Raw genomic sequence first — 24,467 nt, forward strand, 5'->3', positions numbered from 1 at the left:
AAGAAACATAACATTTTGATCCAAAGAAAATTAACTGAAAATTTCATATTCTCAATTTCACTTAATCGAATGAAAATCGTAAAAATTGATCGTCAATCAAATTTAATTATCTATTTCTAAAATAATAACTAATTTAATTTAGACTGACAATAATAAACTTCCGAATGGAAAATTTGATCAACTTTATTTACGAAAATTGGTCATTATTAGTGTTTCTCTCCACGAGATGGCAGCAGCAGATTCGCTCAAGAGAATTTGGGATTTTGTTGCAAAATGTCAATTCGTTTTCTAAATGAGGTTGGTAGCTAACGGAGAGCAATTTACAAGCTAAATTGTTTCAACATTTTAATTCTGTTAATTTAATTTCTTCTTGGTTTCCGACGTTTACCAATTAAACCTTTTCCTCGAATTGTCTGTTTTTATTCTGGTTGATTTTATTTATTAATCCAAAGTGTTTATTGTAACAATTTTCTTTCTTTTCTATCCTTTCCTTTTATTTTTGTTTTCTTTCTCTTTCTGTTTTTGTGTTTCTCTTTCGCCATAATAATAATCTGGAAAAGAAAACAAGTCAAAAGTATTTCTCCGAAAATAATTTCTATTCTTCTTTTTCTTCATCTTAATCGTCAATCAATCGTCTAATTGAGCAGCGAAAAGAAACAAAAACGACAACATTAAAAGTCAACTTGTGTCATATGAAACTTGTTGATTATTCTTTTTAAAGTGATTTAATTGTGCAAAATAATCTCAATCTTCTAATTGATTATAATTCTCCAAAATTTTGTGATTTAATTTCATCATTTCACCACCAACATCATCATCTCTATTCTTTCTCAGGTTCATTAGCTTAATCAACTTTCATCTTTCTATCTTTTCTTTTCTGCTCTTTCGCTTCTCTCTCTCTCTCTCTCTCTCTCTCTCTCTCTCTCTCTCTATTTCATCTTTTTCTTTTCCTTTCCTATTCTCTTTCTAATTCTCCTTCTCTCTCTTTCAAAATCTTTTTCTGTTTAATGTTCTGTTCTACAATCACCGGTTTGCCTCTTACTCTGTACTGCCATCTACTGAACTGCCATTTTCTTGATCATCATCATCTTTTTGCTTCTCTTTCTCTTTCTCTATCTTCATCTCTGTCTAGAGACTCTTTCTTTTTCATTCATCTTTCTCTTTTCTCTCTCTCTCTCTCTCTCTATTTCATCTTTTTCTTTTCCTTTCCTATTCTCTTTCTAATTCTCCTTCTCTCTCTCTCTCTCTCTCTCTTTCAAAATCTTTTTCTGTTTAATGTTCTGTTCTACAATCACCGGTTTGCCTCTTACTCTGTACTGCCATCTACTGAACTGCCATTTTCTTGATCATCATCATCTTTTTGCTTCTCTTTCTCTTTCTCCTATCTTCATCTCTGTCTAGAGACTCTTTCTTTTTTCATTCATCTTTCTCTTTTCTCTCTCTCTCTCTCTCCCTCCTGCTCCCTCTTGTCTATACTCTGTGTTTTTTTTAATCATTTGTTTTCATTTTTTTGGATGTTAATTGTGATCTTTTCTTCTTAATTAGCCTATTTATGTGGTCGGTAAAATATCGGTTGATAACTTGGAATCAAGTTAATTTAATGGTCCTATCAAGGTAAGATTTCACTTCTCCCCTTTTGTTGATGTGTAAGAGTAACTTTAATATAAATGTATTTATTTTTTTCCATCATAAATGTTTTGAGCAATGTATCTCTCTCTCTCTCTCTCTTTCTATCTTTCTCTTTCTTCTATCTGTCTGTTTCTTCTGTCTTCTAGTCTGTCTATTTGAATGTGTAGCTATAAAGTGAGCTGTGAGCTTCAACATCTTTTTTTCTTCAGTGAGTTCATCTTTTTCTCTCTCTCTCTTCTTTCTCTTATTGGTTGATCTCTTTCCTCTCCTTTTATTTTTTCCTCTTTCTCTTTCTCTTCTTCTCTTCACTTTTCTCTCTCTCTCTCTATCAATTTTTTTTCGTTACCTTTACTGTCTTTTTCTCTTTTTCCTCACATTCACTCCTTTCTATCTTAATTCATCTTCTTCTTCCTCTTTTTTTTTCTCCTTTCTATTAATCTCTTATCATCATCTTCAGCTTCATCATATTTTCATCAACATCTTAGCATGTAAATGGAGTGTAAAATTGTGATTGTGTTGATAGCCTGTCCAGGCCAATTTAATTTATTCCAATCATTTGTTACACTTTTGTAAAAACAATATATTTCTCTCTATTTAATTTATTTCTCTTTTTTCTTTCTGTTGTATATATTTTTCCCCCCTTTCTTTCTGGACGCTCAATTTTCTTTAATGGTTAAGGTTATTCCAGTGATAGCGCGGCCAAGAAATACAGCCAAAGAGCAATTGCTCGCTGCTACAGAGAAAGATATGACCCATCCTAATATCACCAACGGTGCCAGTCTTGAGGATTGTTACACCAATTTTTTCGCTCTGGCTGATCTTTGTGGCATCAAATGGAAAAGGTTAACAACACCCGATACCTGGTTACCTTCGGCAACTGGTGATCCTCTTGATGATCCAGTGCTTAAAGCTTATAGCAAGTGTTTAGCAGCTGAGCTTCTTTGTGTATGGAGACGATTTACCAATAATAAATGTAATAGTGGTCCTCTTGGATCGGCTGATGCATCAATAGTAGGAGGAGGAGGAAATGCTAAAAACAATTCCGGTCAAGGAGATGGACATCCAGCTTATAGTAAAGAATTATGGATCTTCTGGTACAGCGAAGAACCTGATGCTGCTAAAATACCTCCAAATGAATTAATTGAAGCTGAACAGGGCTCATGGGAGAATGGACTTTCCTATGAATGTCGTACTTTACTTTTCAAAGCTTTCCACAATCTAATTGAAAGATGCCTTCTTTCTAGAGGGTTCGCTCGAATAGGTAAATGGTTTTTACAGCCATTCGAGGCCGATATACCTCCCGATAAAGGTTCCAATGCCAGTTTTAACCCTGACCTGGGTCCAGTATCTTCATCAGCTTCAACCTCATCTAGCTCATCATCATCATCTTCATCATCATTACCTTCACCTGATAAGTCCTCTTCAAGTCAACTTTCTTTCGCCTTTAACTTTTTTGTACATGGAGAAAGCACGGTTTGTGCTAGTGTAGATGTTCGAGTACTTCCGCCTGTTTACAGATTGACCCGGCGTAACCTTTTGGCTGCTCAGGGAACTTCGTGTGGCCTTAATGTTGTACTAAGTCCGTATGGTGTGGCTGGTGTACTAACTGGACAAACCTTCAAAGATTCTGACCAAACCACTCAAAGACTATTACAAGAATGGGAAAAGTTTTATCCATTGAATCTTCAAAGTTCTAAGTCTGGACAAAGTATTAGTGGAAATGCTAGTGGCAGTAGTTCAAATGGTCGACCAGCAGCCATGAATGTTACACCTCCTTTTTATGATTGTTATGACGATGTTTCTATTGGTGTTATTAATGAACCTATTTCATCTTCCTCATCTTCGTTCGCATTACCGTCTGTTATTGAAGTGAGTGTTGCCGGTATTAAAATGAAGTATCCATCATCATATGTTTATGTTGTTCCTGAAAATTTTACGAAAAAGACGGATGACAATAATTTAAAAACTTCGAAAGATACTCAACCTCCACAACAAAAGCAACCGGATCAATCACAATCACAATCACAATCCCAACCACAACCACAGACTCAACAAGTAACACAACAAAAGAATCAACAACAATCATCATCACATAATCCAATGGTAAATTTATTAACACCACCGAATACACCACCAGAATTACATCAATCTTACTTAGCAATCAATTCAAATCGTGTTCGAACTCCAATTTTATCACCCATTCAGTTACAAATACCTTCATCGACTTGCCGTATTAGGAATAATGCCTTCCAAGAGATGAATATATCTCATCAATCAAGTAAATCAATTGAACAAAATTCAAGTAAGTTTAACAATCAAAATTTATACATGAACATGTTTGACATTGACTCATTTTCAATTATTACCATTGTCGTAATAACTATTTCTAGTATGAATTTTATTTACGCTTTTGCCTTGTAAGCTCATTGAATTAATAATAATAATATTTTGAATTACAATTTTTTCTCCTTTCTAATTTTTTTAGCATCATCATCATCATCATCATCAACCACCAATGCAGCATCATTATCACCCACAACAACAATAACAACAACAACAACAACATCACCATCTTCTTTATCTACTACAACTGTAACATCAACAATCACCACAAGTACTACAACATCATCACCATCCATTTCAACTTCATCAAATTTAGGAATGACAGGAGTTTCTGGGACATCAACACCAACACCAACACCGAACTCATTGACAGTACCTTCAACTACACCATCGTCTAGTGCAACTAATACATCAAACGGTATCAGTGGTACTACATCAAGTGTTGTATCTGGCAAAGGTACGACTTGGATTATTCATTTTAGTGTCTTCTTTTTTTCTCTCTTGCTTCCTCAATACAATTCAACCATTTCTTTACTTTGCCTTAATTATTCATCCAAACACACATAGTCTGAATGAAGCATAAAACTGGCAACTTAACTTAGGAAACTCTTTTTCTTTTACCACAATTGTATAACATATTCAAGCGATAATATTTACTTTTATTGTTTTTGTTAGTTTCACATTAATCTCAATTAATGTTGAGTATAATTTAAATCTTGTAAAGAAAAAATGATTCTTCATTTGATTTAAATTATCAACGTTTCATGTGCTTTTAATTTATAACTCTTTTTCTTGGTTGTTTTGTCGCATCTAATAAGGCATTCAGTTTATCCTTGAATATTGAACTACTTCTCAATAGTAGACACAAGACTATGATGTGTGTTTGTCTATCTAATGAACAATTTTTTCATTATCTTTCCTAAAACACCATCTAATCTCAGATTTATTATTACACGAAAAGGTGGTTATATTGATACACTTTACTAGACTCTCTCTCTCTCTTTCTCTCTTAAATGTAACAATTGGTAACAATAATTGTAAAACTACCACTTATCACCTTAATAATCAATATACAAATCAATCTCAATTAGGTTTGGTGTTTCCTTTTGGCTCACTATTTTTCTCATGATAAATTTTAGATAAGATTTACAATTACCCTTTTATTTATTTTGTCCAATAGTTAACAACATTCAATTAATTGTTTTCTTTTTTTTCTAATTAATAGCTACTCCAACTACGAGCAGTTCAACGCTTCCAACCTCAGCTCTTTCAACGGCAAGTTCAGTTACAGCCTTAGGAGATGATCTTATCGCTGCTCTTGCTAAATGGGATTTCTGTGACCCTTCAGCTAAAGTATCTTGTTCGTGTCATCGGTGTAAAACGAAAAAGTCCAACAATCAATCCTCTGTTAACTCTAAATCGTCAAACACTTCATCATTTTCTGGTACTTCTGGAACTAACAAGAAGTTTGATAAAACTGACAAAGACAGACTTAATCAAAAAGCATCTAAAAATGTCAACCCTTTCCATCATCGACCAATGTTCTTTGAAGAGTTGGATGTTTCAACCGTTCAGGACAATTTTACTAATAATAACAGTAACAATAACTCTAACAATAATAATGATAATAGTAATAATAATGTTAATTCGTCGTCTACCGGTGCACAATCATCCACTTCGTCTTCTGCTAATAATGCAATTACCCAGCCACCATCAGTTCAACAACCAAAAACACCTAATTATCTGTATAAATCTCCTGGTATGAGTGGATTACCCTCAATACAATCAAATGCAACTACTCCAGGGGGAACTGCCATAGATTCTCCTCGTTCCTGTGCTCCTTTCAGCGATGGACCTGCATCAGGTGGTCCTGCCTTAGATGCGAGTTTATCTTCTATCTCACCTCACCCTGTTCGCGATGATAATAACATTTATTCACAAGAACCACCTTCCAATGATCCCAGCAAAGGAATTAACAAAAATCTTGACGGAATGTCTCCTCATCCAGGATCTGTGAAAGGCTCTGGAACCATTGATTCACCGGCAGTTGCTTGTGTAAATCCATGGACTCCAAGTAGCGGAGGAGTAGGAGGAGGTAGTGGTGGTGGTGGACAGCAACAAGGAAGACTAAATGAAAATGATACTAATCAACAACCAAATAATTCACAGAATGTACTTGATAAAACCGATGTAGCAACAAATGGTTCTAATTCCCTGAAAAGACCAATGCTTCCAGTTGACTCGAATGAAAATGATCTAAGCTGTTCCAAAAAGTTACTTTATGACTTTACTTGTATCGACCACGTAACAAATGTCTGGGATATACCAATGCCAAAAAATCGTAGGGTGATCAAAGGACTGAATAGAGCGGAAATCATGCGGGATACAAGTGATCATATGTTAGACATAAATTGCTATAAATCGAGGAGAGACCCTTATGAATTTAATGATGAAGAATTTCTTGATTTCATGAAGTGTGAAAAAATGGCGGAAGATGAAACAAATAAACCAAGCGATTCTACTTTACCTTCGTCTGGCGTTAATGATACAATTCGATCAAATGAAGCCGTTGTTCCAATATCTTCTGTACCAGTTTCTTGCGCTTCTCAAGATGATCAAACTGTTCCAAAAGAAGGACCAAAAAGTGCTGCTGCTGGTATGGATAATGCATCAATTGCATCTCCCAAAACTCTGAAAGTTTTTACACGAGAGGAAGATCTAAGAGTTAGTGATGCTGATCTGAATAATATTTTCGAATCAGATTCTGATGAAGAAAGTAGTTCAGAATTTTCTACACCAAATGCTCCTAAATCTAATAAAAGTCCAGGATTATCTCAAATGAATGGTAACACTGGATTACTGGCAGGATTAGAAGATTTTTCAAAAGGAAATAGTCGTAACAATGCATCAACCCTTGCAGAATTAACCATGATTTTCCCAACTCCACCCTCAATGGAACACAATACAGCTCCCTCGCCTTGTAACACTCTAGGTGGTACTGATATGACACTTATTGATGACAATGCCCGTGAAAAACTAGACGGTTACCCAAATAGTCCGACAAGCCTCGAAAACGCAAAAGATTGGTCTTATGTTTATAAACCACCAATTCAGTGTAAATTTCTTACTTCTTCCAAATATGCCCCTTTAACTGACGTCGCAAGTCTCACACAATACAAACCTCGCCCTGACTGTGTATATAAACAACAAGAGCCTTCATTGCCTTTTCAGACTGTTAAAAGTCAAACTAAAACTCATCCACATCAACCACAACATCCACCACATCAGATACAACAAAATCAACAGCCACCTCACTCTCATCATCCTCATCACCAACAAAATCATTTATACTCGTGAGTTGATAAAACTAATCTCATTTTGCCTCCAATTTTCATTTCTACATCATCTCTGTTTCAACCAATTCTCTAATTAGTATTTGTATTGCACAACAACGTGTCAACAACACAAGTAGTGACAGTTCATTTGTCAATATTTATCTGTCATTCCTACAAACCTGTTAAAGAGCAAAAATGATACACATTTAGTTTTAGCATTTTTATCCTTGAGTGTAGACACAAATACAATAAGAACACAAGCTGATAATTGAGAGATAATGTCTGTAAACATTTAAATTGTTAATTTTGTCTCGCTTATTTTTCTCAATTCATTGACCTGTTTCTTAAAAATATTCTCATCTTATTTGGAACATTTTTCTTTTCTTTTCTTCCTTTCTCACAGAGATAAACATTCACCGCATCCATCCCAACCAAATTCAGCAATTTCTCATTTAGGACCTTCCACTGGACTTATTCCACCATCTTCGCAACCCAATCAAACAAATAGATCTTCATCTGGCTATTTTCATCAATTGTACGTATTAATCGAATCATTAACTAACCATTTCAAGTGTCTAAGAAAAGAAAGAGCAAAAACAAAGAACAAGCCAAGTAATATTTTCTTCACTAACAAAGTTTATTCGAAACTCATGAAAGTGAACAGTAATCAACGAACTCATCAGCATCTTTTCTCCTTTTTCTTCTTTCTTTTTTTCTGCATCTCTGTTAATTTCTGTCTCTTTCTCTCTCTCTCTCCAATCTATTTTTCTAAAAGTCATTTGAATTTCTTTAAGGGAAAGAACATCTCATGTTCTCATGAATTATTTCTTACATTTAAGCTGAAAAGTCTTCAAGAGGCACAACTAGTGTCATATTTACATTGGATTTGCGCACAAAAATTTTAACAAGAAACCGCGTCAAATATTTCTTGATGAATGGATGAAGTATAAAAAAGATGAGAAGAAAGAAAGAAGAGAAAGAGAAAAATATGATGTTGATGGTGATGAAGATGAAAGAAAAAAAAATATAAGAAGATAGAGGAAAAATATACAGACTTTTTTTCCAGGGAGAAATGTTGGTGAAAAGCTTAGGAACAGATAACCAAGAGATGAATGAAAAGTGAAAGAGATTTTTATCCTGCGCAAGCCTCTCTCTCTCTCTTATTATCTTCCTCTGTCTGTCTCTCTTTCCCTTCAATAGAAGATGAAAGTAAACCTGATTGTGTGAAGTTACTGTTCAGGAACTCATGTTCAATAATTTTGCACGTGAATTCGAATCTTTTTTATGCTAATTTCCACTAAGGAATAATATATCAAGATAATTATCTTTTTCTGGCAATACATTCAAACTTATCATGATAATTTGTTATAACAGCTAATTTAATAATTTTCTGCCTCTCATGTTGAAAACTTTTACTTTTTTTTCCTGCTTGCATTGTATCAATTAAACATTATTATTGGCTCATAATTAATCATCTTTTTTTTTCTCATGTCAATTTGTACTCTTTTATAGCGGTAATAGCCAACAACAAAATTCAATGGTGCATCATCATCATGGTCATCCCGGAATGATGCCTCCTCATCAAATGAATTCTCATTTTCATCCATCACAACAACAACAAAGTCCCCATCATCATCTTAACCATCATCCTCATCATCATCCAGGACAGAATCAAAATATGGCTATGAGTCGTTTAAATTCTGGCCAATTTTCACCTTCACCACAAATTCATCAAAGTCCTCCAATCATGGGTTCAGGCATGAGAATCATGAGACCCGGACATCCATTAAGAGTCAACTATCCACCAAATCCACAAGTTTCCCCTTTCATGCAAGGTCACCAGCAAACACCCAATATGTACATGAATCCTCAATTTTCCAACTCTTACGGCCCTGGTGATCGAATGATGTCAGCAAATCATCCACACTTTTCACCTCTCATGGACAACAATGGTCCACAGCCTCCCTTTGCAAATCATCCTCCATACCACCATCAGATGCCTGGAAATAATTCCCCTCTTCCGGGTCACCATCCATCTCCCGCTATGGGTAACATTAACGGTCCTCTAGGATCACTTCCTTATGATGTTCATTCCCATCAAAATTCATTAATGCCAGGAAGAACGCCTTTACCTGCCACAAGTCCAGCCTTACCTACAATTCCAGATGCTCATTGTATATTGATCAATTTAGTTCTATCCGATTCTATGCTTAATTTGTTTAAAGATCATAATTTTGAAAGTTGTACTCTATGCGCCTGTAATGGTAACATCAAAGGATCTGATGTTGGTATTTACTTACCTGAATCCCTCGTTCCTAGTGAATCAGATGAGCCTCAATACAAGTGTACTTGTGGCTTTAGTGCAGTATCAAATCGTCATCGTAGCTACTTCGCTGGACTTTTCTATGAAGATGAATTTGAAATAACCGGTGTTGCATATGACCCCTTGGAAAGATTAGAAAAGAAACCTGTGATTAAAAGTGAGATTTCTATCAAACAAGAACAAAATGTTGATGGTAAAGAAATGGTTAATACAAGTACAAATCTATATGAAAATGACCAATTAGATGCAAGTTTAGTGGACCTTTTAAGGAGTCAATGCTCAACTCTATTTCCATCAAGCTCTTTATTAGCTAAAGCGGCGATCTTTGAAACTTTAAGGAATAGAGATGATGCTGATATGGTCAACATGGATTCATCATTATCCATCCCGGTTTTATTAAATTCCATGAAAGTGGTCACAAAGAAAGCTTTTCTCCTTCGTTCAAATGCACTCCAAAGATCGGATGGTTGTGAAATTGCTTATATAGCTTTAATTGCCCCCAAACAAGTTATGAACGGTATTCTCCCGAAAATGGCTATTCAACAACTCAATACCCCAGAAAGGTTGAATCGTAAAGCATCATGTTTACATGAATGGTCTTTTAACAATGGATATGTCGCTTCAAACAATATCGATGTCGTCAGGTTATTACGTAATTTGACTCCTCTCCTTCAAAAATCTGTCCAAAAGAAACCTCAGGCCATGTGGGAAGTAACTTACACAGTTTCTGGTCCATTGACGTGGAGGCAATTCCATCGTTTAGCTGGAAGAGGAACTGAAGATCAATGTGAACCTCAACCTATTCCATCATTATTGGTTGGTCATGACAATGATTGGGTAGCCCTGTCACCATTTGCCCTCAAATATTGGGAAAAGTTAATGTTAGAACCTTATTCAGTCACTCGAGATGTGGCCTACCTCGTGCTAGCACCAGATGACAGTTACATTTTATCTCATGTTAAAACTTACTTTAAAGAGTTGAGCACAACTTATGAGATGTTGAGACTGGGTAGACATTGTCCAATAGCTAAAGTGATGAGAGATGGTATCATGAGAGTGGGTAAAACTGTCGTTAAAAATATCGCCAATGAGCCGATCGATGATTGGTTCAATCAAATTGGCGATGGAAGTGTCGCTTCAAAGATAAAACTTTATGCAAGAGCCTGTAGATATTATGTTGCTCCTTATTTAAGTTCTCAGAATTTGGACAAATCTCTATTCGACAATTCAATACCTAAACCAGAATTTACTCCTGGAATCGCCAATGCTAATCGTCCACCAACAGCTTCACCACATCATCCACCTGATTCAATGAATACAAATGATTCCAAAGTTAACGATGACCTCAATGAAGGAATAGGCCAAGGTTCTAGTTACACAGCGTCACATCTTCAAGATTCATCTGAATTAGACGATGATCCCAACAAACAACCAGTAATTGTGATTTATATTGTTGAACCATTTACATTTGCTAATATGGACGAGGAAGTTTATCGACTCTCATGCCTTGGATTACTCAGATGTTATGCACAAATGTTGAACTTTTTACCGGAACATCTTCACAATAGTATTAATCTACAATTAGTTTCATTAGATTCTATTCTTGGTGTTGGTGCTGATTTCCATGGTTCCAGACGTCAAGATCAAATGAAAGCTTTAGCCTTTTCCGTTTTCAATCAATGTCGCAAAGTTCTGGTCCAACATTCTGTATCTAAATCTCTCACTGGTTTCGGTCCAGCGGCTTCATTAGACATGTTCCTTAAGTCCAAAGATCCAACATTATCAATAACTCGAGTTTACACTCCACCTTACATTTTAGCTCCTCTAAAGGATAAGCAAACTGAACTTGGAGAAATGTTTGGTGATGGAAGGGAAAAATCTCAAATCCTTTATTGTGCTTATTGTCTAACCGAAGATCAAAAATGGTTGGTGGTAACTTGTTCTAATGATAAAGGAGATTTACTTGAATCGACCTTGATTAACATTGAAATACCAAATAGGACGAAGAGGAAAAAAGCATCTGCAAAGAAATTTGGTCTGTACAAAATATTAGAATTCATTTTCTCGGTTATGACTGAAACAATTCAACCTTGGCGACTGGTTATCGGTAGAGTTGGACGTGTGGGTCATGGTGAATTACGTGAATGGAACGCGTTACTTAGTAAAAAGTCACTTCTTCGTTATAGTCGTTTACTTCGTGATAAATGTCGCCAATGTTCAATGATGACTCCATATGAGATTCCGTCAATTCTTTCAGCGTGTCTTGTTTCATTAGAAGCTGATACTGCTCTAAGAGTTTTCCCTGATCATTTTACACCAGATGATCGATACACTTCTTCATCTAGCAATTGTCACCTTAGTACACCTGAAGAAGCCTCATGTACTCATATCCTGGTCTTTCCAACTTCCGCTGCTTCCTCATCATCTCAAGCGGGTTTCGGTATTGGCGATGGAGGTATTGGCGGTATAAATGAAGATGATTTACTTCAAGCATTAGGAGCCGACGGTGGTACTGAAGATCTTCCGGTTGACGATGATCTCGATCTATTCCAATGGCCTGAAAGTCCCAACGATCCATCTCGAGATCCAGTTTTAAATCACCCAGACAGCCCAAGGCAATCAGGTTTTGATATGAATATGAAGGTGAGAAGAAAGCAAAAAATCAATCTAATCAAAAGTTTATTATCTAAAAAATCAGAAGCTAATCAATTATTATGATAAAATTTACTGTTGAAAGTAATTAATTACAATGTTTTCTTAACCATCGTCTGAACCTGAAGAAAAAGATAAAAACAATTACAACTAATCTTTACCTGTATATGTAATCATAAAAATCAGAAGATAGATTAATCTATAACAATTTAGAAAGTAGAGTTTCCGATAAAAGTTGATCAACTTTTTCCTTTAAGATAATTAACCACAATTATGTTTCAATCTCTTGTTTCCAGAGCTCATTCGGAGGTGATCTTGGCGATGATCCGACTAATTTACTGCAACAACCTTTAGCTTTAGGTTACTACGTGTCAACTGCTCAAACCGGTCCGTTACCCAAATGGTTCTGGTCATCATGCCCGCACCTCGCTCAAGTCAATCCCGCCTTCTTAAAAGTGAGCGATGTTTACTTGTTTCCGAAACTTTATTTTCCCTCTCATTTTGATGACCTCATTTATCATTCACTGTTACATTTAAATTAATATTCTCTTTTTCTCTCATCATTAGTCTGCATTACTTATTCACACACCATCAGTTCAACAAAATACCGACGACTTTAGCATGAACAACAGAAACTGTCATCCACTAGACTCTAATCTGACCACAGATGTATTGAGGTGAGTGAAAGTTGAAACTTTTAATTTCTTTTTTGTTTCATTTTAATCAACATGTCGCCTAATTAAATTATTTATTTATTTTTTATCTCTCTCTCCCTCTCTCTTTCTTTTACATCTATTTAGATATGTTCTCGAGGGTTACAACTCGCTATCTTGGGTGTCCTTGGATCCTGCCACTCACGATCGTTTATCATGTTTACCAACACACATTCAAATCTTAATGCAACTTTATCATACGGTCCAAGCATTAGTTTGAAATTAATTGAGGATTAGGAATTAATTCATTTTTTTCGCAATCATCATTATCCATTCTCCATTTGTATCATCATCATCATCATCTTCACTTTCACCTATTACGATACCTTTTGTTTTTCCTCTCCTTCTCTCTCTCTCTCTCTCTCTCTCTCTTTCTGGTCTTATTTTTTTCCCTTCTCATGCATCTATCAACATAAAATCCACAAAACAATATATCTTTCTCTCTCTCTCACACACACACTCTCTCTCTCCCTTTTCATTGGTCAACGTTACGATTATTATTTGATAAATGTAAATATATAAATATGTAAAATTAATTAATATATTGGTCCAAACAAAAATAAGATGAGAGTTTCTACCATGAAGGGTCTTGTTAAATGCCGATTACATGAGAAGCATAAATGGCCCTCGAATATTATTAAACTTTACACCTTCAACTCTCCCTCTTTCCTTTTCCGCTTCCTTTCTCACTCTTTCTATCCCGAAATCTTTTTTCATAATATTAACAATTCTAAACAATGAGTCATATCAGCCATACGAAATTGAAAGCATACAAATGGAAAACATTTCTCCCGCTGAACTATGATGATTAATCTTCTCAACAGGTCAATTCTACGACTAATCGAAAATCTTGTAAAATGTTCTAATTGACTCCCAAGTTTTCTCTCCCTTTTTTTCAAATTCTCCCAAAAATTATTGGGCGAATGCAATTGTGAAATAACGATAATATTAATAATAATACAACTATTTCATTTTATGCCAATAGCTTACAATTTATTAAATGATTACAAATTAATCATAATTTTTGAATGTTATGATAATGGATTTAACACCGATGATTATAATTTGAATGGTTTTTTTTGTTTTGTTTTGTGATTGATTCTCTGGAAATTGGATAAAGATTGTTATGATTAAAAGGTATTTTGGTTTTGTTTAAGGTAAAGGCTATGAATACATTATTTATATTTGGGATGAATTGGGTTTACCGGATTGGACGAGAACCAAGAAGAAATATTTCACCACGAATTCTGAGAGCTAAAGCAATATCTCGAGGGAAAATGGTCACTCTTTTAGCGTGAATGGCACAAAGTTGTGTATCCTCGAAAAGTCTTACCAGAAAGGCTTCGGCCGCTTCTTGTAGTGCAGTTAATGCAGCTGATTGGAATCTCAACTGAGCGAGAGAATAGTCCATGGCAATCTCTTTGACCAAACGTAAGAATGGATTTCTCGGGATGAGAAGATCAGTTCGTTTCTGTAATTTCCTTATCTCTCGGAGAGCAACAACACCAGGATGATATCGACGAGGTTTAAATTTAATCATGTCACGTATATCTTTCTTTCCTTTACCAATGGTTTTACCACGTTTAGCGGCCAATTTGGTTGCCAATGGAGTACCACTAAAACCAACACCAGTTGATTTTCTGGCCTTTTGTACTTTACTTGCATTTGATGAGAATTGTTTTGTCCGAGCCATATTAAATTATGGATGATGGGTGATGCCCAATGTCAGAAATAAATGAGAGTCACAAAAATCACGGATAGAGTTACACAAGACCAGAAACACTATGGTCTTAAAGAATTAAATGAAACTCGGGTAAACAAATTACCGAGGGAAATTTTACAAAGAATAAACAATTTAAAACAATATTATAGAAACTGGTTGATATGAGAAGAGAAAAAAAAATGAAAACAGTGAAAGATAATTTAATGGAAAAAGATAAATGAGAAACCGCGATCTTCGAAACAAATTGTCAATGAAAATACCAAAGTATCTCTGATAACTACACAAGAGTTTAGTCGAATTACGAATCAAAGTTTATTTAATTAAACTCGAACAATAATTACAATTAAAAAATAAGAACGTTAACTCATTTAAATAGAAAAGATAATTAAAGGTAAGTGAAGATTAGGTTTATAGAGAAAGAGAACAAAAGTTAACCATCACTAACCAGCCAATCGCAATTCGGCGCAGACTCAGTCGAATTTCTATGCGAGCGACATCTGTTGGTCGACCTTCGTCTCCGTTAATTGTCTCTTAATTTTATTTCTGTTTTTTATTGATTATAAAAGTGTTTCAATTATTAATAATTATTCAGTTAATTATATTTGAGTTGTTTAAGTTAAGGATCACGGAAATTTGAGACTAAAACAGCCGTAAACGAACAATGGAATCAACCTTTTCAAAGCGACTTTTCCTTTGTGAATCAAAACCAAGAAAATCAAATCAATCAAATTAAATCTTTAGGTTTAGAGAAATCAACCAGACAAAGAAAATCACGTTAATCAAAAAATATAAATTTAAACATTTTCGATGTTTCAATGGTTTATTTTCTCTCTTTACCTGAATAATGTTCCTATGAAATGGAATTAATCATCGATCCTCAACTTGAAGCATTAGCCATTCGGACTGAATGAGCGTAAATGTCATTACATTTGGACTTTTATTGAGTCCAATTGATTTTGATTAACTTTCATTTATTTTGTCTTCTTGATGATGATACAAACTGATAGATATTTACATTAAATGTTAAATTAATTGTTCTACTATTTAGATTTAGATTTGGGTTTTACTTATTTTCTCTTGGGGTTTTGAGACTGTGAAGGAAGTTGTTTTGTGTTATGTTGTTTTTTTTAATTTAATTGTCTCGCTGATGGTTTTCTATTCATCACCAAATGATTCCTTGCTTTCTGCTGATATTTCTTTCAAAATTTCTTCTCTCCTTGCTTTGCCTCTGAGAATTGCTTCTTTAAATAAGTCACAGTAAAGGTGAATTGCCATTGGTGTATCATCATTACCAGGTACTGGATAGGTAACTAATCTTGGATCACTATTGGAATCACAAATTGCTACACTTGGGATAAACATTTTGGCACAATCTCTGATTCCATCATGCTCAAGGAAAACATTATTAAAAGTAGACAAGAAAATGCATAAATCAGGTAACCTCATAACTTTACCAAAAAAATTTCTCGATCTTGTTAAGGTTGAAGTTTGATAATGACGACAATGAGCATATTCATTACACTCTTTGGCTACTTTTTCAACATATTGACCAGTCTAAGAAACAGGACAAACAGATTAAAGGAATAAAATGAATATCAGATGATTAAGAAATTGATTATAACTCTAATTTACCTCTTTATGATTAGAAACAAACAGTATAACACCTCCTCTAAATGCTATGTGAGCAGTGAAATTCAATGCATCCTTTAGACGGGCAACCGTTTGGTTTAAATCAATGATTGTAACACCTAATCGTGAACCATACAAGTAACTGGTCATATACTCATTAGTTGAACCATCTTTATGTCCAAGGTGAGCTCGAGAATCAAAAAGTTTCCTCAATGAAACCAGTGAATGAACATCAAAATAATCCGGTACATCTAATGGATCAATAATCATCGGCTCTGAATGAGAAACATTTCTCTCTGGGTCAACATTAACCGACAAATTTGGTGAACTAACCGAATCCAATCGATTTGTAGTTGAAAAAGAAACTGAATGAGATAACTTGTTTAATAAAAATCCTAAAAAGAAAAGAAAAATCAAATCAAATCAATTAGATTTTCCAAAACAAAGTCAATGTATTAAAATCAATAGAATTAGAAAAAGAACTTACTATTGAAAGCAAATGGCCGCCACAAAGAAAAGATCATCCTTAGTGATAAAAATCAGTAGAACATCAAAATCTTAATTGAAATGTCAAAGAAAAAGAATAATTAAAATCACAATTAGTGAAAAGAAATCAAATTAATTAATCCCAATTTGTTGTTTCCATTGTAAACACTTACATATGATTCCAATGTGTTAACATCCGCAACTCCATCTATCGAATTTTATTGTGACTTTTTAATTTTCGAAAATAAAATTAATCGATTATCAATAATTAATCGAATTAATTTCTTTTTCTAATCAAATGACGCAAAACTAATTCTTAGCTCCATCTATTTTAATCACGTTAATCTTTTCAAAACTGTAACTCTGATCAGTTTAACTTGAGTGGTTAATTACTGTTGTTCACTAATTCAGATTAAATTAATTGTCGTTTTGAATAATCAGATTTGTTTTTTTCTTCTATTCTAATTGAAATCCAAGATGAGTGCCGATCAAAATGGAGTACGAAGTGTACCCAAAGGAGGAATGCTCTATGGTGAATATTTAATGGTAAGTTTTCAAATTCTATTCTATTCTTTTTTGTTAATTTAAATTTAATTCTCTTATTTTTTTTGCTCCAAAAAATGTTAAACAATTTAAATTTTAAAGGTTACAGGTTAACAAATCATCAGTTATATTAATTATTCTATTCTCTTTTCATGTTCTTCCATCTTGTTTTGCTCCATCTTCTTCTCTTTCTGATTATGTTATAAAATGGAAGCAAATTTTTCCCCTTTTGGTTAAATATTTCGTTTTTACACCTTATAGTTTAATCTTGATTTTCTTATGAAGTAGAGTCTCAAGGTCTCTGTTTGAGTAATTTTCTCTCTCAAAATTAAAGTGTCTCTTTCTCTAACCCCCAATAACCTTGTAATTTTTCATCATTCGTTGAAAATTTGGATCGCTCATTTTTCCCTTCCCTAATTAAGACAAAAAGAAAACCAGATTGACCAGCCCCAAGTAATTTTGAGCCTACCTCTTAGCCGCCATTGTTTTTTCCCCATTAATTCTCTCTCTCTCTCTCTCTCTCTATCAAATTGGCTCCATGTTAATTTTTTAAATGTGACAATAAATCAACATCTCTCACTCATTTTAACTTTTTATGATCCAGTCGTTTTAACATATTTATTTATTTCTTTTCTGATTCTAGTTGGATCCATTGCTTTCTTGTGTTGAACCAGTAACTCGTTCGCTTGGTAAAGAGGTTCACGATGAGCATCTCTTTATTATTACCCATCAAGCTTATGAACTATGGTTCAAGCAAATTCTATTCGAATTGGACTCAGTCCGAGATCTTCTCAACAAAAAGGTACAGTTACTATTGGACAAAAATTTGACCCTCATTTTATGACACATCTTATGCATTGTCACTCCCTCGTTTAAAATACTTGTTGAACTTTAAAGGTCAAACAAGTACAATAAGTCACTTCCCTAGATGACAGTTTAATTGATGTTCTTTGACATTGTCTCTCTTTTTTGTTTTCTTACAGAATGTCAGTGAATCAAATATGTTGGTTATTACATCCCGCCTAAACCGAGTGGTTCTAATTTTAAAAGTATGTTACTTAACTGTTGATCTTTACGATGGACATTAGATATTAACTTTGACCTTTTTCTTATGTTAAAGTTACTTGTTGACCAAGTTAGCATTCTAGAAACCATGACTCCATTGGAATTTATGGAGTTTCGAAATTATTTGTCTCCTGCTTCAGGATTTCAAAGTGTTCAATTCCGTCTATTGGAAAATAAGTTAGGGGTTAAAAATGAACTCCGTGTTAACTATGGCAAAAACCATTACATCAATATTTTTCAAGATCCGAAGATTATTAATTTAATCAAAAAATCTGAAGAAGAACCTTCTCTATGTGACCTTATTCAAAGGTGGTTAGAGCGAACACCAGGTTTACAAGAAGAAGACTTTAATTTCTGGGAACAATTTAAAAACGTTGTAACTTCAATGTTAAACGAACAGAATAAAAACGCTGAAGCAGAAAATGATCCAAGTATTAGAGAGCAAATGATAAACGATGTCAAGCAAAAGGTCAAAACCTTTGACACGATTTTCGATGAGACCATTCATAATGGGCTAATAACTCGAGGTGAACGTCGCTTTTCCCATAAAGCTCTTCAAGGAGCCTTGATGATTTCATTGTACCGAGATGAACCTCGTTTTAATCAACCTTTCCATGTGCTCACTTCTTTAATGGATATTGATTCCCTAATCACTAAATGGAGATGTAAGTTTCCCCACAATCAGTGTAAAAATTGAAGGAATTTATTCTTTGATTACTTTGTTTTCATTAATTTCTAATCTTGTAATCTAACTTATCTTTAGCAAATCATGTTCAAATGGTACTCAGAATGATTGGATCACATCAAATGGGAACAGGAGGATCAGCTGGTTATCAATATCTTAGATCAACTTTAAGTGATCGATACAAGGTCTTTGTTGATTTATTCAATTTGTCGACTTTCTTAATTTCCAAGGAATATTTACCACTGCTGACTCCAAAAATGAAGAAAAAGTTATCAACTTTAACTCAAAAACAAGATTCTGATGAGGAATAATCCAATGATTATTGCTCGAAATGCTCACCAATCTTGTTATGGTTCTGTTTTTTTTTTTTTGTTACCGAATCAACTTATTTTTCCTCCATGATCAACGGATTAACCAGATCAACTTACAGTTTAAAAAGAAAAGAAAATCAATGGGATCCACTAAAAAAAACAAGCCCGGTTATGGATGCGTAATTTAAACCATCAGAATTTAAAATTTCTACCAATCAAATCAACTTCTAACAAAACATTGATTTAATATTAATCTTAATAACAATCAAATTTTAACCTAAGTAACTTAATCTTTTATTTCTACTTTAAATAATTAACAGGTTATCAACAATAATAATTGTGTAAATTTAAAGATAATAAAATTAAAACAATCAATTTACACAATCTTACCAACACATGATACAGTTAATAGTTTAATTAGCCAATTAATATTGATTGATTACAATATTTTCTAATTAGACTCTCGGTTGACCATAAGAAAATTTTCTCCCAAAAAAAAGGTTCACATGGTTTTCCAATTGTTGATGATAAATTGCTCTTGGAATGAAAAACTTGATTTAATGATGAAATCGAAACGACAACCGTAACCACAACAGCAATTAAACCTGGACCAACACCGAGATTGATTATATAATAATTAAACAATCGAACCCCAATTGGTAATTGTTTAACTCGATCCATAAAAAGAGAAACCTGAAAACAGTAAATTAAAATGAACTTGAATTGATTGAAAACTTACCTCCAATCGGAAGGAATCACTTTGATCCAGTAAAGTTAATCGATAAAGAGATAACCAAATTTGATTGTGATTTAAATTACAAAGTGAAAGAATATAAATTGTCAATTGAACAATTAGAAAATCGAGAAAAATATCAACTATAAAAAACCATTTATGAGCAAATGAACTGAAAAAAAGATCGTAAAAAATTGTAACCGATCTGAATAAATAGGAAATCAAAAGAAAAACAATTAACAAGTGAAAAAGTTTCTCGACAATTGTAATGAGTTGATTAATCGATTCATAGGAACGACGGAGATTTACAATTGAAGAGATCGAAGTTGATTGGTCAACAATCAATTGAATTCTCGACGACGAAATTAACTCTAATTGTTCAACGATATAATCTAATCCAGTTGAGATGAAGACACAAATGATTGATAAATTGTGAAGCAAATAATATAAATTGAAATAAGTTATATGATCTAATTTCAATGATAACTGAAAGATAATTGCTGGTGGATAAATTTTAAGTTCTGTAATAATTAAGAATGTGATGATTAACCAAATTGAGTTAATTGTTGACAATATGATTAAACTTTGGTTGCGAATCAGTTTGGATTTGATTTTGCTGTTTAACTTTGCTGCTTCTTGTTGATTGATTGACTTTTGATTGTTGGTAAATATTTTTAACCAAACTGAATCAATTTCAGGGTAAATTGTTTCGTAATTGAATTTAAATCCAGTGTAAATTATAATCAAATTAGTTGTTGATTTAAATAGTGATGCCATGACTCGGTTACCTTTTTCATCCAATATATTTTCACCAGCAATTAGAACGATCTTAATTAAATCCTTGATTGTTAGGATAACGCGAAGGGTAAAGATAATTAGACAAACTAAACTTGATGTTAAACTGATTAACTTAATTGTTAGTTTACTATTTAAATATTTAAATAAACTTATTGATTTGTATGTTTGAAAAAATGAATACGGTTGAACCCAATTAGATGGTACAGTTAATTGTTGTTCTTGATTAACTTTACAAGTTGAAAAATTTTGATTCAATTCTGATTCCATTTTAATTGTTGTTGTTGTTGTTGTTGTTTGAATCAAGTTTACAATTAAAATGAAATTAATTGTAACAATTTTCCAATAGTTTTCTAAAGATCATTATTAAGATTGATTATAATTGATTAGAGACATTAAATTGTGATCAGAAAATCAACTTTAATTGAAGGAAATTGTTAGAATTAATTATTTATCGATTGAGTCAACAATTAAAAGTAAAATCAATAAAAATTTAATCAATTCTAGTTTTGCTTTTGATTGTAATCAAAGGAAAGATGATTAATAATTTTTGTTGCTTCATTTCCTAAAGTGTAATCATTAAATTAGTTATCATGATTAGTATAAATTAATTGTAACAATTAATAGGATACACAATTGGATTATTAGATCAATTGGTATCAAGGTCACACCACAATTAATTGATCAACAATTTGTTTCAGGTTAACATGATCATAATAATAATTTTCATCTCTATTTGGGTCAAACAACTGATTTTAAACAAAAAGTTAAATTTGATTAATTGTGAGGATCAATTGTGTAACAATTAAGAGAATCAACTAAATTAACAAGAGAAAAACTTGACAAAAGGTGAAATTGTTTATTAACTTTATCTATTTACACCTTTAAACATCTTTCCCGATACTAAAGTGAAAGATTGATTAATAATCAATGATCACAATTCCAATTGTGTTGTTAATTGTTTCGTTTCAAATGATTAACAATCAACAAGGAATCAGGGTAACAACTAAATTTTGAGATGTTCCCCTACGAGGGCGTGTTCAGGTTTCCACTTTGATTGTTGGTGTTTTTTGTTTATCGTTTAATTGTTTTGCTTTTTTTTAGTTTAATTCTCAATTGACAAATAGCCTGGAGATAATTAAAGTGTTATCATGTGTTGATTCACAGAGAAAGCGACATTTTTAATCGTTGATTGTGATTCTAATTGTGTGGCCTTTAATTGTTTCTACTACGAAATTGATAAGTGATCATTTTGGTCTTTACCTGTTGATCATTTTAGTGGAAATTTTTTCTCCATCTTAATCTAATCCTAATTATCTTTACAATTCAAGATTTCGTTTGTGGTTTTTAATCAATTGAGCTGAATTCTTGATGAAATTCTGTGCCTAATTTCTTGGTTTCTTTGGTGTTTTTATCAATCATCTCTAAAGTGTTTGGAGAGTTTCTTTTTTAACTTAACTTATTACTTTTCTTTTTCTATCAATTCTATTTATTGAATATTATAAACAAAGAAAATGTCTTATCCGGTTGATGATCCACCAGCTCCAAGAACGGAAGCCGAAAGGCTACGAATGAGAGCAAATGAGATAACCGATGAGGTGAGTTTGTTTCTAGGCCGTTTTTAAGGTTTTACATTACAAGAAATACTTTTTGATTTCCATCGTTTAGATGATCTAATGATTTTATGATCTTTATTTTTTTTTGTTCTAATTTGTTAGTCACTTGAATCAACTCGTCGTATGTTACAATTAGTCGAAGATAGTAAAGAGGCTGGAATAAAAACTCTGGTCGCTTTGGATGAACAAGGTGAACAATTGAACCGAATTGAGGAGGATATGGATAAGATAAATGCTGATATGAGAGAAGCTGAAAGAGCAATAACTGGTATGGAACAGTGTTGTGGTCTATTCACTTGTCCGTGTGGAAAGAAGTCCGATTTTAAAGCCAATGAATCGACCTGGAAATCATCTGAAGATCGTAAGGTGATAAATGGTCAACCTGCTCGATCCATGGATGTTCGTGATGGAGGTGGACCAGTTCGTAATGGACCTTACATTTCTCGAATAACAAACGATGCTCGAGAAGATGAAATGGAGGAAAATTTAGTTGGTGTATCTTCAGTTCTTGGTAATTTACGTAACATGGCAATCGACATGGGATCAGAAATTGGTTCACAAAATGTTCAATTGGAGAGAATTAACCTTAAAGCCGATTCGAATAAATCAAGAATTCAAGGAGCCGCCGAAAGAACTCAGAAACTTCTCAAATAGATTTAGTTATTTTATCGAAACAATTTGTTGAGTCTCAAAATTAACGATCTATTTTCTTATCTATAAATTCAGTTTTACAGTAACTAATTGTCTTTTCTAATTATTAGTATTTAATCTTAATCATGTTACAATTGGAGTTATTTTTCTAGTTGCAATTTCTCTCCCTCCTTCTCTCTCTCTCTCTCTCTCGCTCACTTGCTCTCATTTCCTCTCTCTTCTTTGGGTTTTTAATGAATGAGAAATGTGTATTTTAAATCTTGTTTTATTGTTTGAAATTAAACAAGAAAATTTTTCTTATTTTCACCCGAATCGCCGTTTAAACATCGAGTTTGTGATTCAATTGTTATCTGTCTCTGGTTGATGATGATTGTCAAAAATATTCAAAATGATTCCACGATTAACTTCCCTCGATTCTTCAAGATCCAATTGATATGCGTAATCATTAATTTCTTGAATTTGCTCCAACAATTGAAGAGGTTTCGACTCACGGAAATAATAAATTGACTCATAATCTTCAGTTTCCAATCTATCCAATTCTGACAGATCCCATTCACATTCACCAAGTTTCCATTCGGGTTCACTTTTCTTGATGAAGTCCAACAAACCGGGAACTAAAATTCACCAGGTTCAAAGAGAGACAGAAAATTTTCAGATCCATTACAGATTTGCGAAAATTAGCAGAAACAAAATATCAGAACATTTGAAAAGAACAAAAAAAAACAATTGGTTAATAGAGAAATCGGTTAACCGAAAAAAATGAGAAAACAAAACAACGATTTTTACCTGGTTGAGGCCATAGAGTAGGTGAAGAACGATCTAGAGTCTCTTGGCAGGATAAAAGTTCCTCTTGTGTTTCACAATTAGTTTGAGGAGTTGGTGAGTTTACAGAGTCCGAATTGTGTGGAGCAGGCATTTTGCAAAAATTTAACAACGAAAAGAAAAATAATTAGGAAACAAAAGAAAAACTAAAACTAAACCACCGACACAATTTGAATCCAGAGAAAAACAAATGCGAGGAAGGAAAAAAGCAGCTGATGAATTTTTCCAAAATTTCAAAAGAACAAAAATTTTCCACCGCCAAGAGATGGCGCCAGATGCGAAACTCTAAGTTGAACTTACAATTAGTTTTCGTATTTAAACTTATTGAACCTTTCGATCATAAACAAAATGGATTAAATGATCAAACCATATTGTTGGAAGATGATGTTATATTTTCAACGAATATTAATCAT

At 33.3% G+C, this 24,467-nt stretch overlaps 6 protein-coding genes across 10 annotated transcripts; 3 read left to right on the top strand and 3 right to left on the bottom strand.

The window, feature by feature from the left end:
• Window positions 1-291: 291 nt before the first annotated feature.
• On the top strand, window positions 292-13,971 carry LOC128388085 (mediator of RNA polymerase II transcription subunit 13-like). Of its 5 annotated transcripts, XM_053347438.1 has the most exons (10): window positions 292-834; window positions 1,546-1,614; window positions 2,308-3,931; window positions 4,115-4,429; window positions 5,198-7,325; window positions 7,711-7,842; window positions 8,820-12,273; window positions 12,579-12,737; window positions 12,850-12,959; window positions 13,083-13,971. In XM_053347438.1, the coding sequence occupies exons 3-10, from the start codon at window positions 2,377-2,379 to the stop codon at window positions 13,213-13,215; spliced, it is 7,986 nt and encodes a 2,661-aa protein (XP_053203413.1). In that variant the 5' UTR covers window positions 292-834; window positions 1,546-1,614; window positions 2,308-2,376; the 3' UTR covers window positions 13,216-13,971. The 5 variants fall into 5 exon arrangements, with proteins under 5 accessions (XP_053203413.1, XP_053203412.1, XP_053203414.1 ...); XM_053347437.1 differs by lacking the exon at window positions 292-834 and having other exon boundaries at window positions 1,307-1,614; XM_053347439.1 differs by lacking the exons at window positions 292-834; window positions 1,546-1,614 and having other exon boundaries at window positions 1,970-3,732; window positions 3,835-3,931.
• On the bottom strand, window positions 13,962-15,137 carry LOC128388088 (uncharacterized). The gene has a single exon (XM_053347442.1). It carries the CDS (start codon window positions 14,686-14,688, stop codon window positions 14,197-14,199), a length of 492 nt encoding a protein of 163 aa, XP_053203417.1. The 5' UTR covers window positions 14,689-15,137; the 3' UTR covers window positions 13,962-14,196.
• A 535-nt stretch (window positions 15,138-15,672) lies between these two features.
• On the bottom strand, window positions 15,673-17,007 carry LOC128388087 (28S ribosomal protein S2, mitochondrial-like). Its single transcript, XM_053347441.1, has 3 exons — window positions 16,835-17,007; window positions 16,351-16,742; window positions 15,673-16,272 (listed from the first exon to the last, which is right to left on the bottom strand). Exons 1-3 carry the CDS (start codon window positions 16,869-16,871, stop codon window positions 15,874-15,876), a joined length of 828 nt encoding a protein of 275 aa, XP_053203416.1. The 5' UTR covers window positions 16,872-17,007; the 3' UTR covers window positions 15,673-15,873.
• A 144-nt stretch (window positions 17,008-17,151) lies between these two features.
• Window positions 17,152-19,826, top strand: LOC128388086 (tryptophan 2,3-dioxygenase-like). The gene is made up of 5 exons (XM_053347440.1): window positions 17,152-17,379; window positions 18,020-18,178; window positions 18,360-18,425; window positions 18,497-19,106; window positions 19,205-19,826. Exons 1-5 carry the CDS (start codon window positions 17,311-17,313, stop codon window positions 19,435-19,437), a joined length of 1,137 nt encoding a protein of 378 aa, XP_053203415.1. The 5' UTR covers window positions 17,152-17,310; the 3' UTR covers window positions 19,438-19,826.
• Window positions 19,827-22,003: 2,177 nt separating this feature from the next.
• On the top strand, window positions 22,004-23,544 carry LOC128388071 (synaptosomal-associated protein 25-like). The gene is made up of 2 exons (XM_053347424.1): window positions 22,004-22,563; window positions 22,684-23,544. Exons 1-2 carry the CDS (start codon window positions 22,480-22,482, stop codon window positions 23,233-23,235), a joined length of 636 nt encoding a protein of 211 aa, XP_053203399.1. The 5' UTR covers window positions 22,004-22,479; the 3' UTR covers window positions 23,236-23,544.
• LOC128388073 (protein lin-52 homolog) lies at window positions 23,482-24,268 on the bottom strand. The gene is made up of 2 exons (XM_053347426.1): window positions 24,019-24,268; window positions 23,482-23,846 (listed from the first exon to the last, which is right to left on the bottom strand). The coding sequence occupies exons 1-2, from the start codon at window positions 24,146-24,148 to the stop codon at window positions 23,572-23,574; spliced, it is 405 nt and encodes a 134-aa protein (XP_053203401.1). The 5' UTR covers window positions 24,149-24,268; the 3' UTR covers window positions 23,482-23,571.
• Between the last annotated feature and the right edge of the window lie 199 nt (window positions 24,269-24,467).

The sequence above is a fragment of the Panonychus citri genome, unplaced genomic scaffold (assembly GCF_014898815.1).
Source record: "Panonychus citri isolate SS breed McGregor unplaced genomic scaffold, ASM1489881v1 Contig00095, whole genome shotgun sequence".
NCBI lineage: Eukaryota > Metazoa > Arthropoda > Arachnida > Trombidiformes > Tetranychidae > Panonychus > Panonychus citri.

Excerpts from the sequence above, each read along its gene's own strand:
- LOC128388073 (XM_053347426.1), bottom strand. The coding sequence starts at position 24,148 with ATGCCTGCTCCACACAATTCGGACTCTGTAAACTCACCAACTCCTCAA. Across the intron at positions 23,847-24,018 it reads TACTCTATGGCCTCAACCAG|TTCCCGGTTTGTTGGACTTC; the intron begins GTAAAAATCGTT and ends GGTGAATTTTAG.
- LOC128388085 (XM_053347435.1), top strand. The coding sequence starts at position 2,299 with ATGGTTAAGGTTATTCCAGTGATAGCGCGGCCAAGAAATACAGCCAAA. Across the intron at positions 7,843-8,819 it reads TCTGGCTATTTTCATCAATT|CGGTAATAGCCAACAACAAA; the intron begins GTACGTATTAAT and ends ACTCTTTTATAG. Across the intron at positions 12,274-12,578 it reads GTTTTGATATGAATATGAAG|AGCTCATTCGGAGGTGATCT; the intron begins GTGAGAAGAAAG and ends TCTTGTTTCCAG.
- LOC128388071 (XM_053347424.1), top strand. The coding sequence starts at position 22,480 with ATGTCTTATCCGGTTGATGATCCACCAGCTCCAAGAACGGAAGCCGAA. Across the intron at positions 22,564-22,683 it reads CAAATGAGATAACCGATGAG|TCACTTGAATCAACTCGTCG; the intron begins GTGAGTTTGTTT and ends CTAATTTGTTAG.
- LOC128388086 (XM_053347440.1), top strand. The coding sequence starts at position 17,311 with ATGAGTGCCGATCAAAATGGAGTACGAAGTGTACCCAAAGGAGGAATG. Across the intron at positions 18,179-18,359 it reads GAGATCTTCTCAACAAAAAG|AATGTCAGTGAATCAAATAT; the intron begins GTACAGTTACTA and ends GTTTTCTTACAG. Across the intron at positions 18,426-18,496 it reads GAGTGGTTCTAATTTTAAAA|TTACTTGTTGACCAAGTTAG; the intron begins GTATGTTACTTA and ends CTTATGTTAAAG.
- LOC128388087 (XM_053347441.1), bottom strand. The coding sequence starts at position 16,871 with ATGATCTTTTCTTTGTGGCGGCCATTTGCTTTCAATA. Across the intron at positions 16,743-16,834 it reads GCGGCCATTTGCTTTCAATA|GATTTTTATTAAACAAGTTA; the intron begins GTAAGTTCTTTT and ends TTTTCTTTTTAG. Across the intron at positions 16,273-16,350 it reads TTGTTTCTAATCATAAAGAG|ACTGGTCAATATGTTGAAAA; the intron begins GTAAATTAGAGT and ends CCTGTTTCTTAG.
- LOC128388088 (XM_053347442.1), bottom strand. The coding sequence starts at position 14,688 with ATGGCTCGGACAAAACAATTCTCATCAAATGCAAGTAAAGTACAAAAG.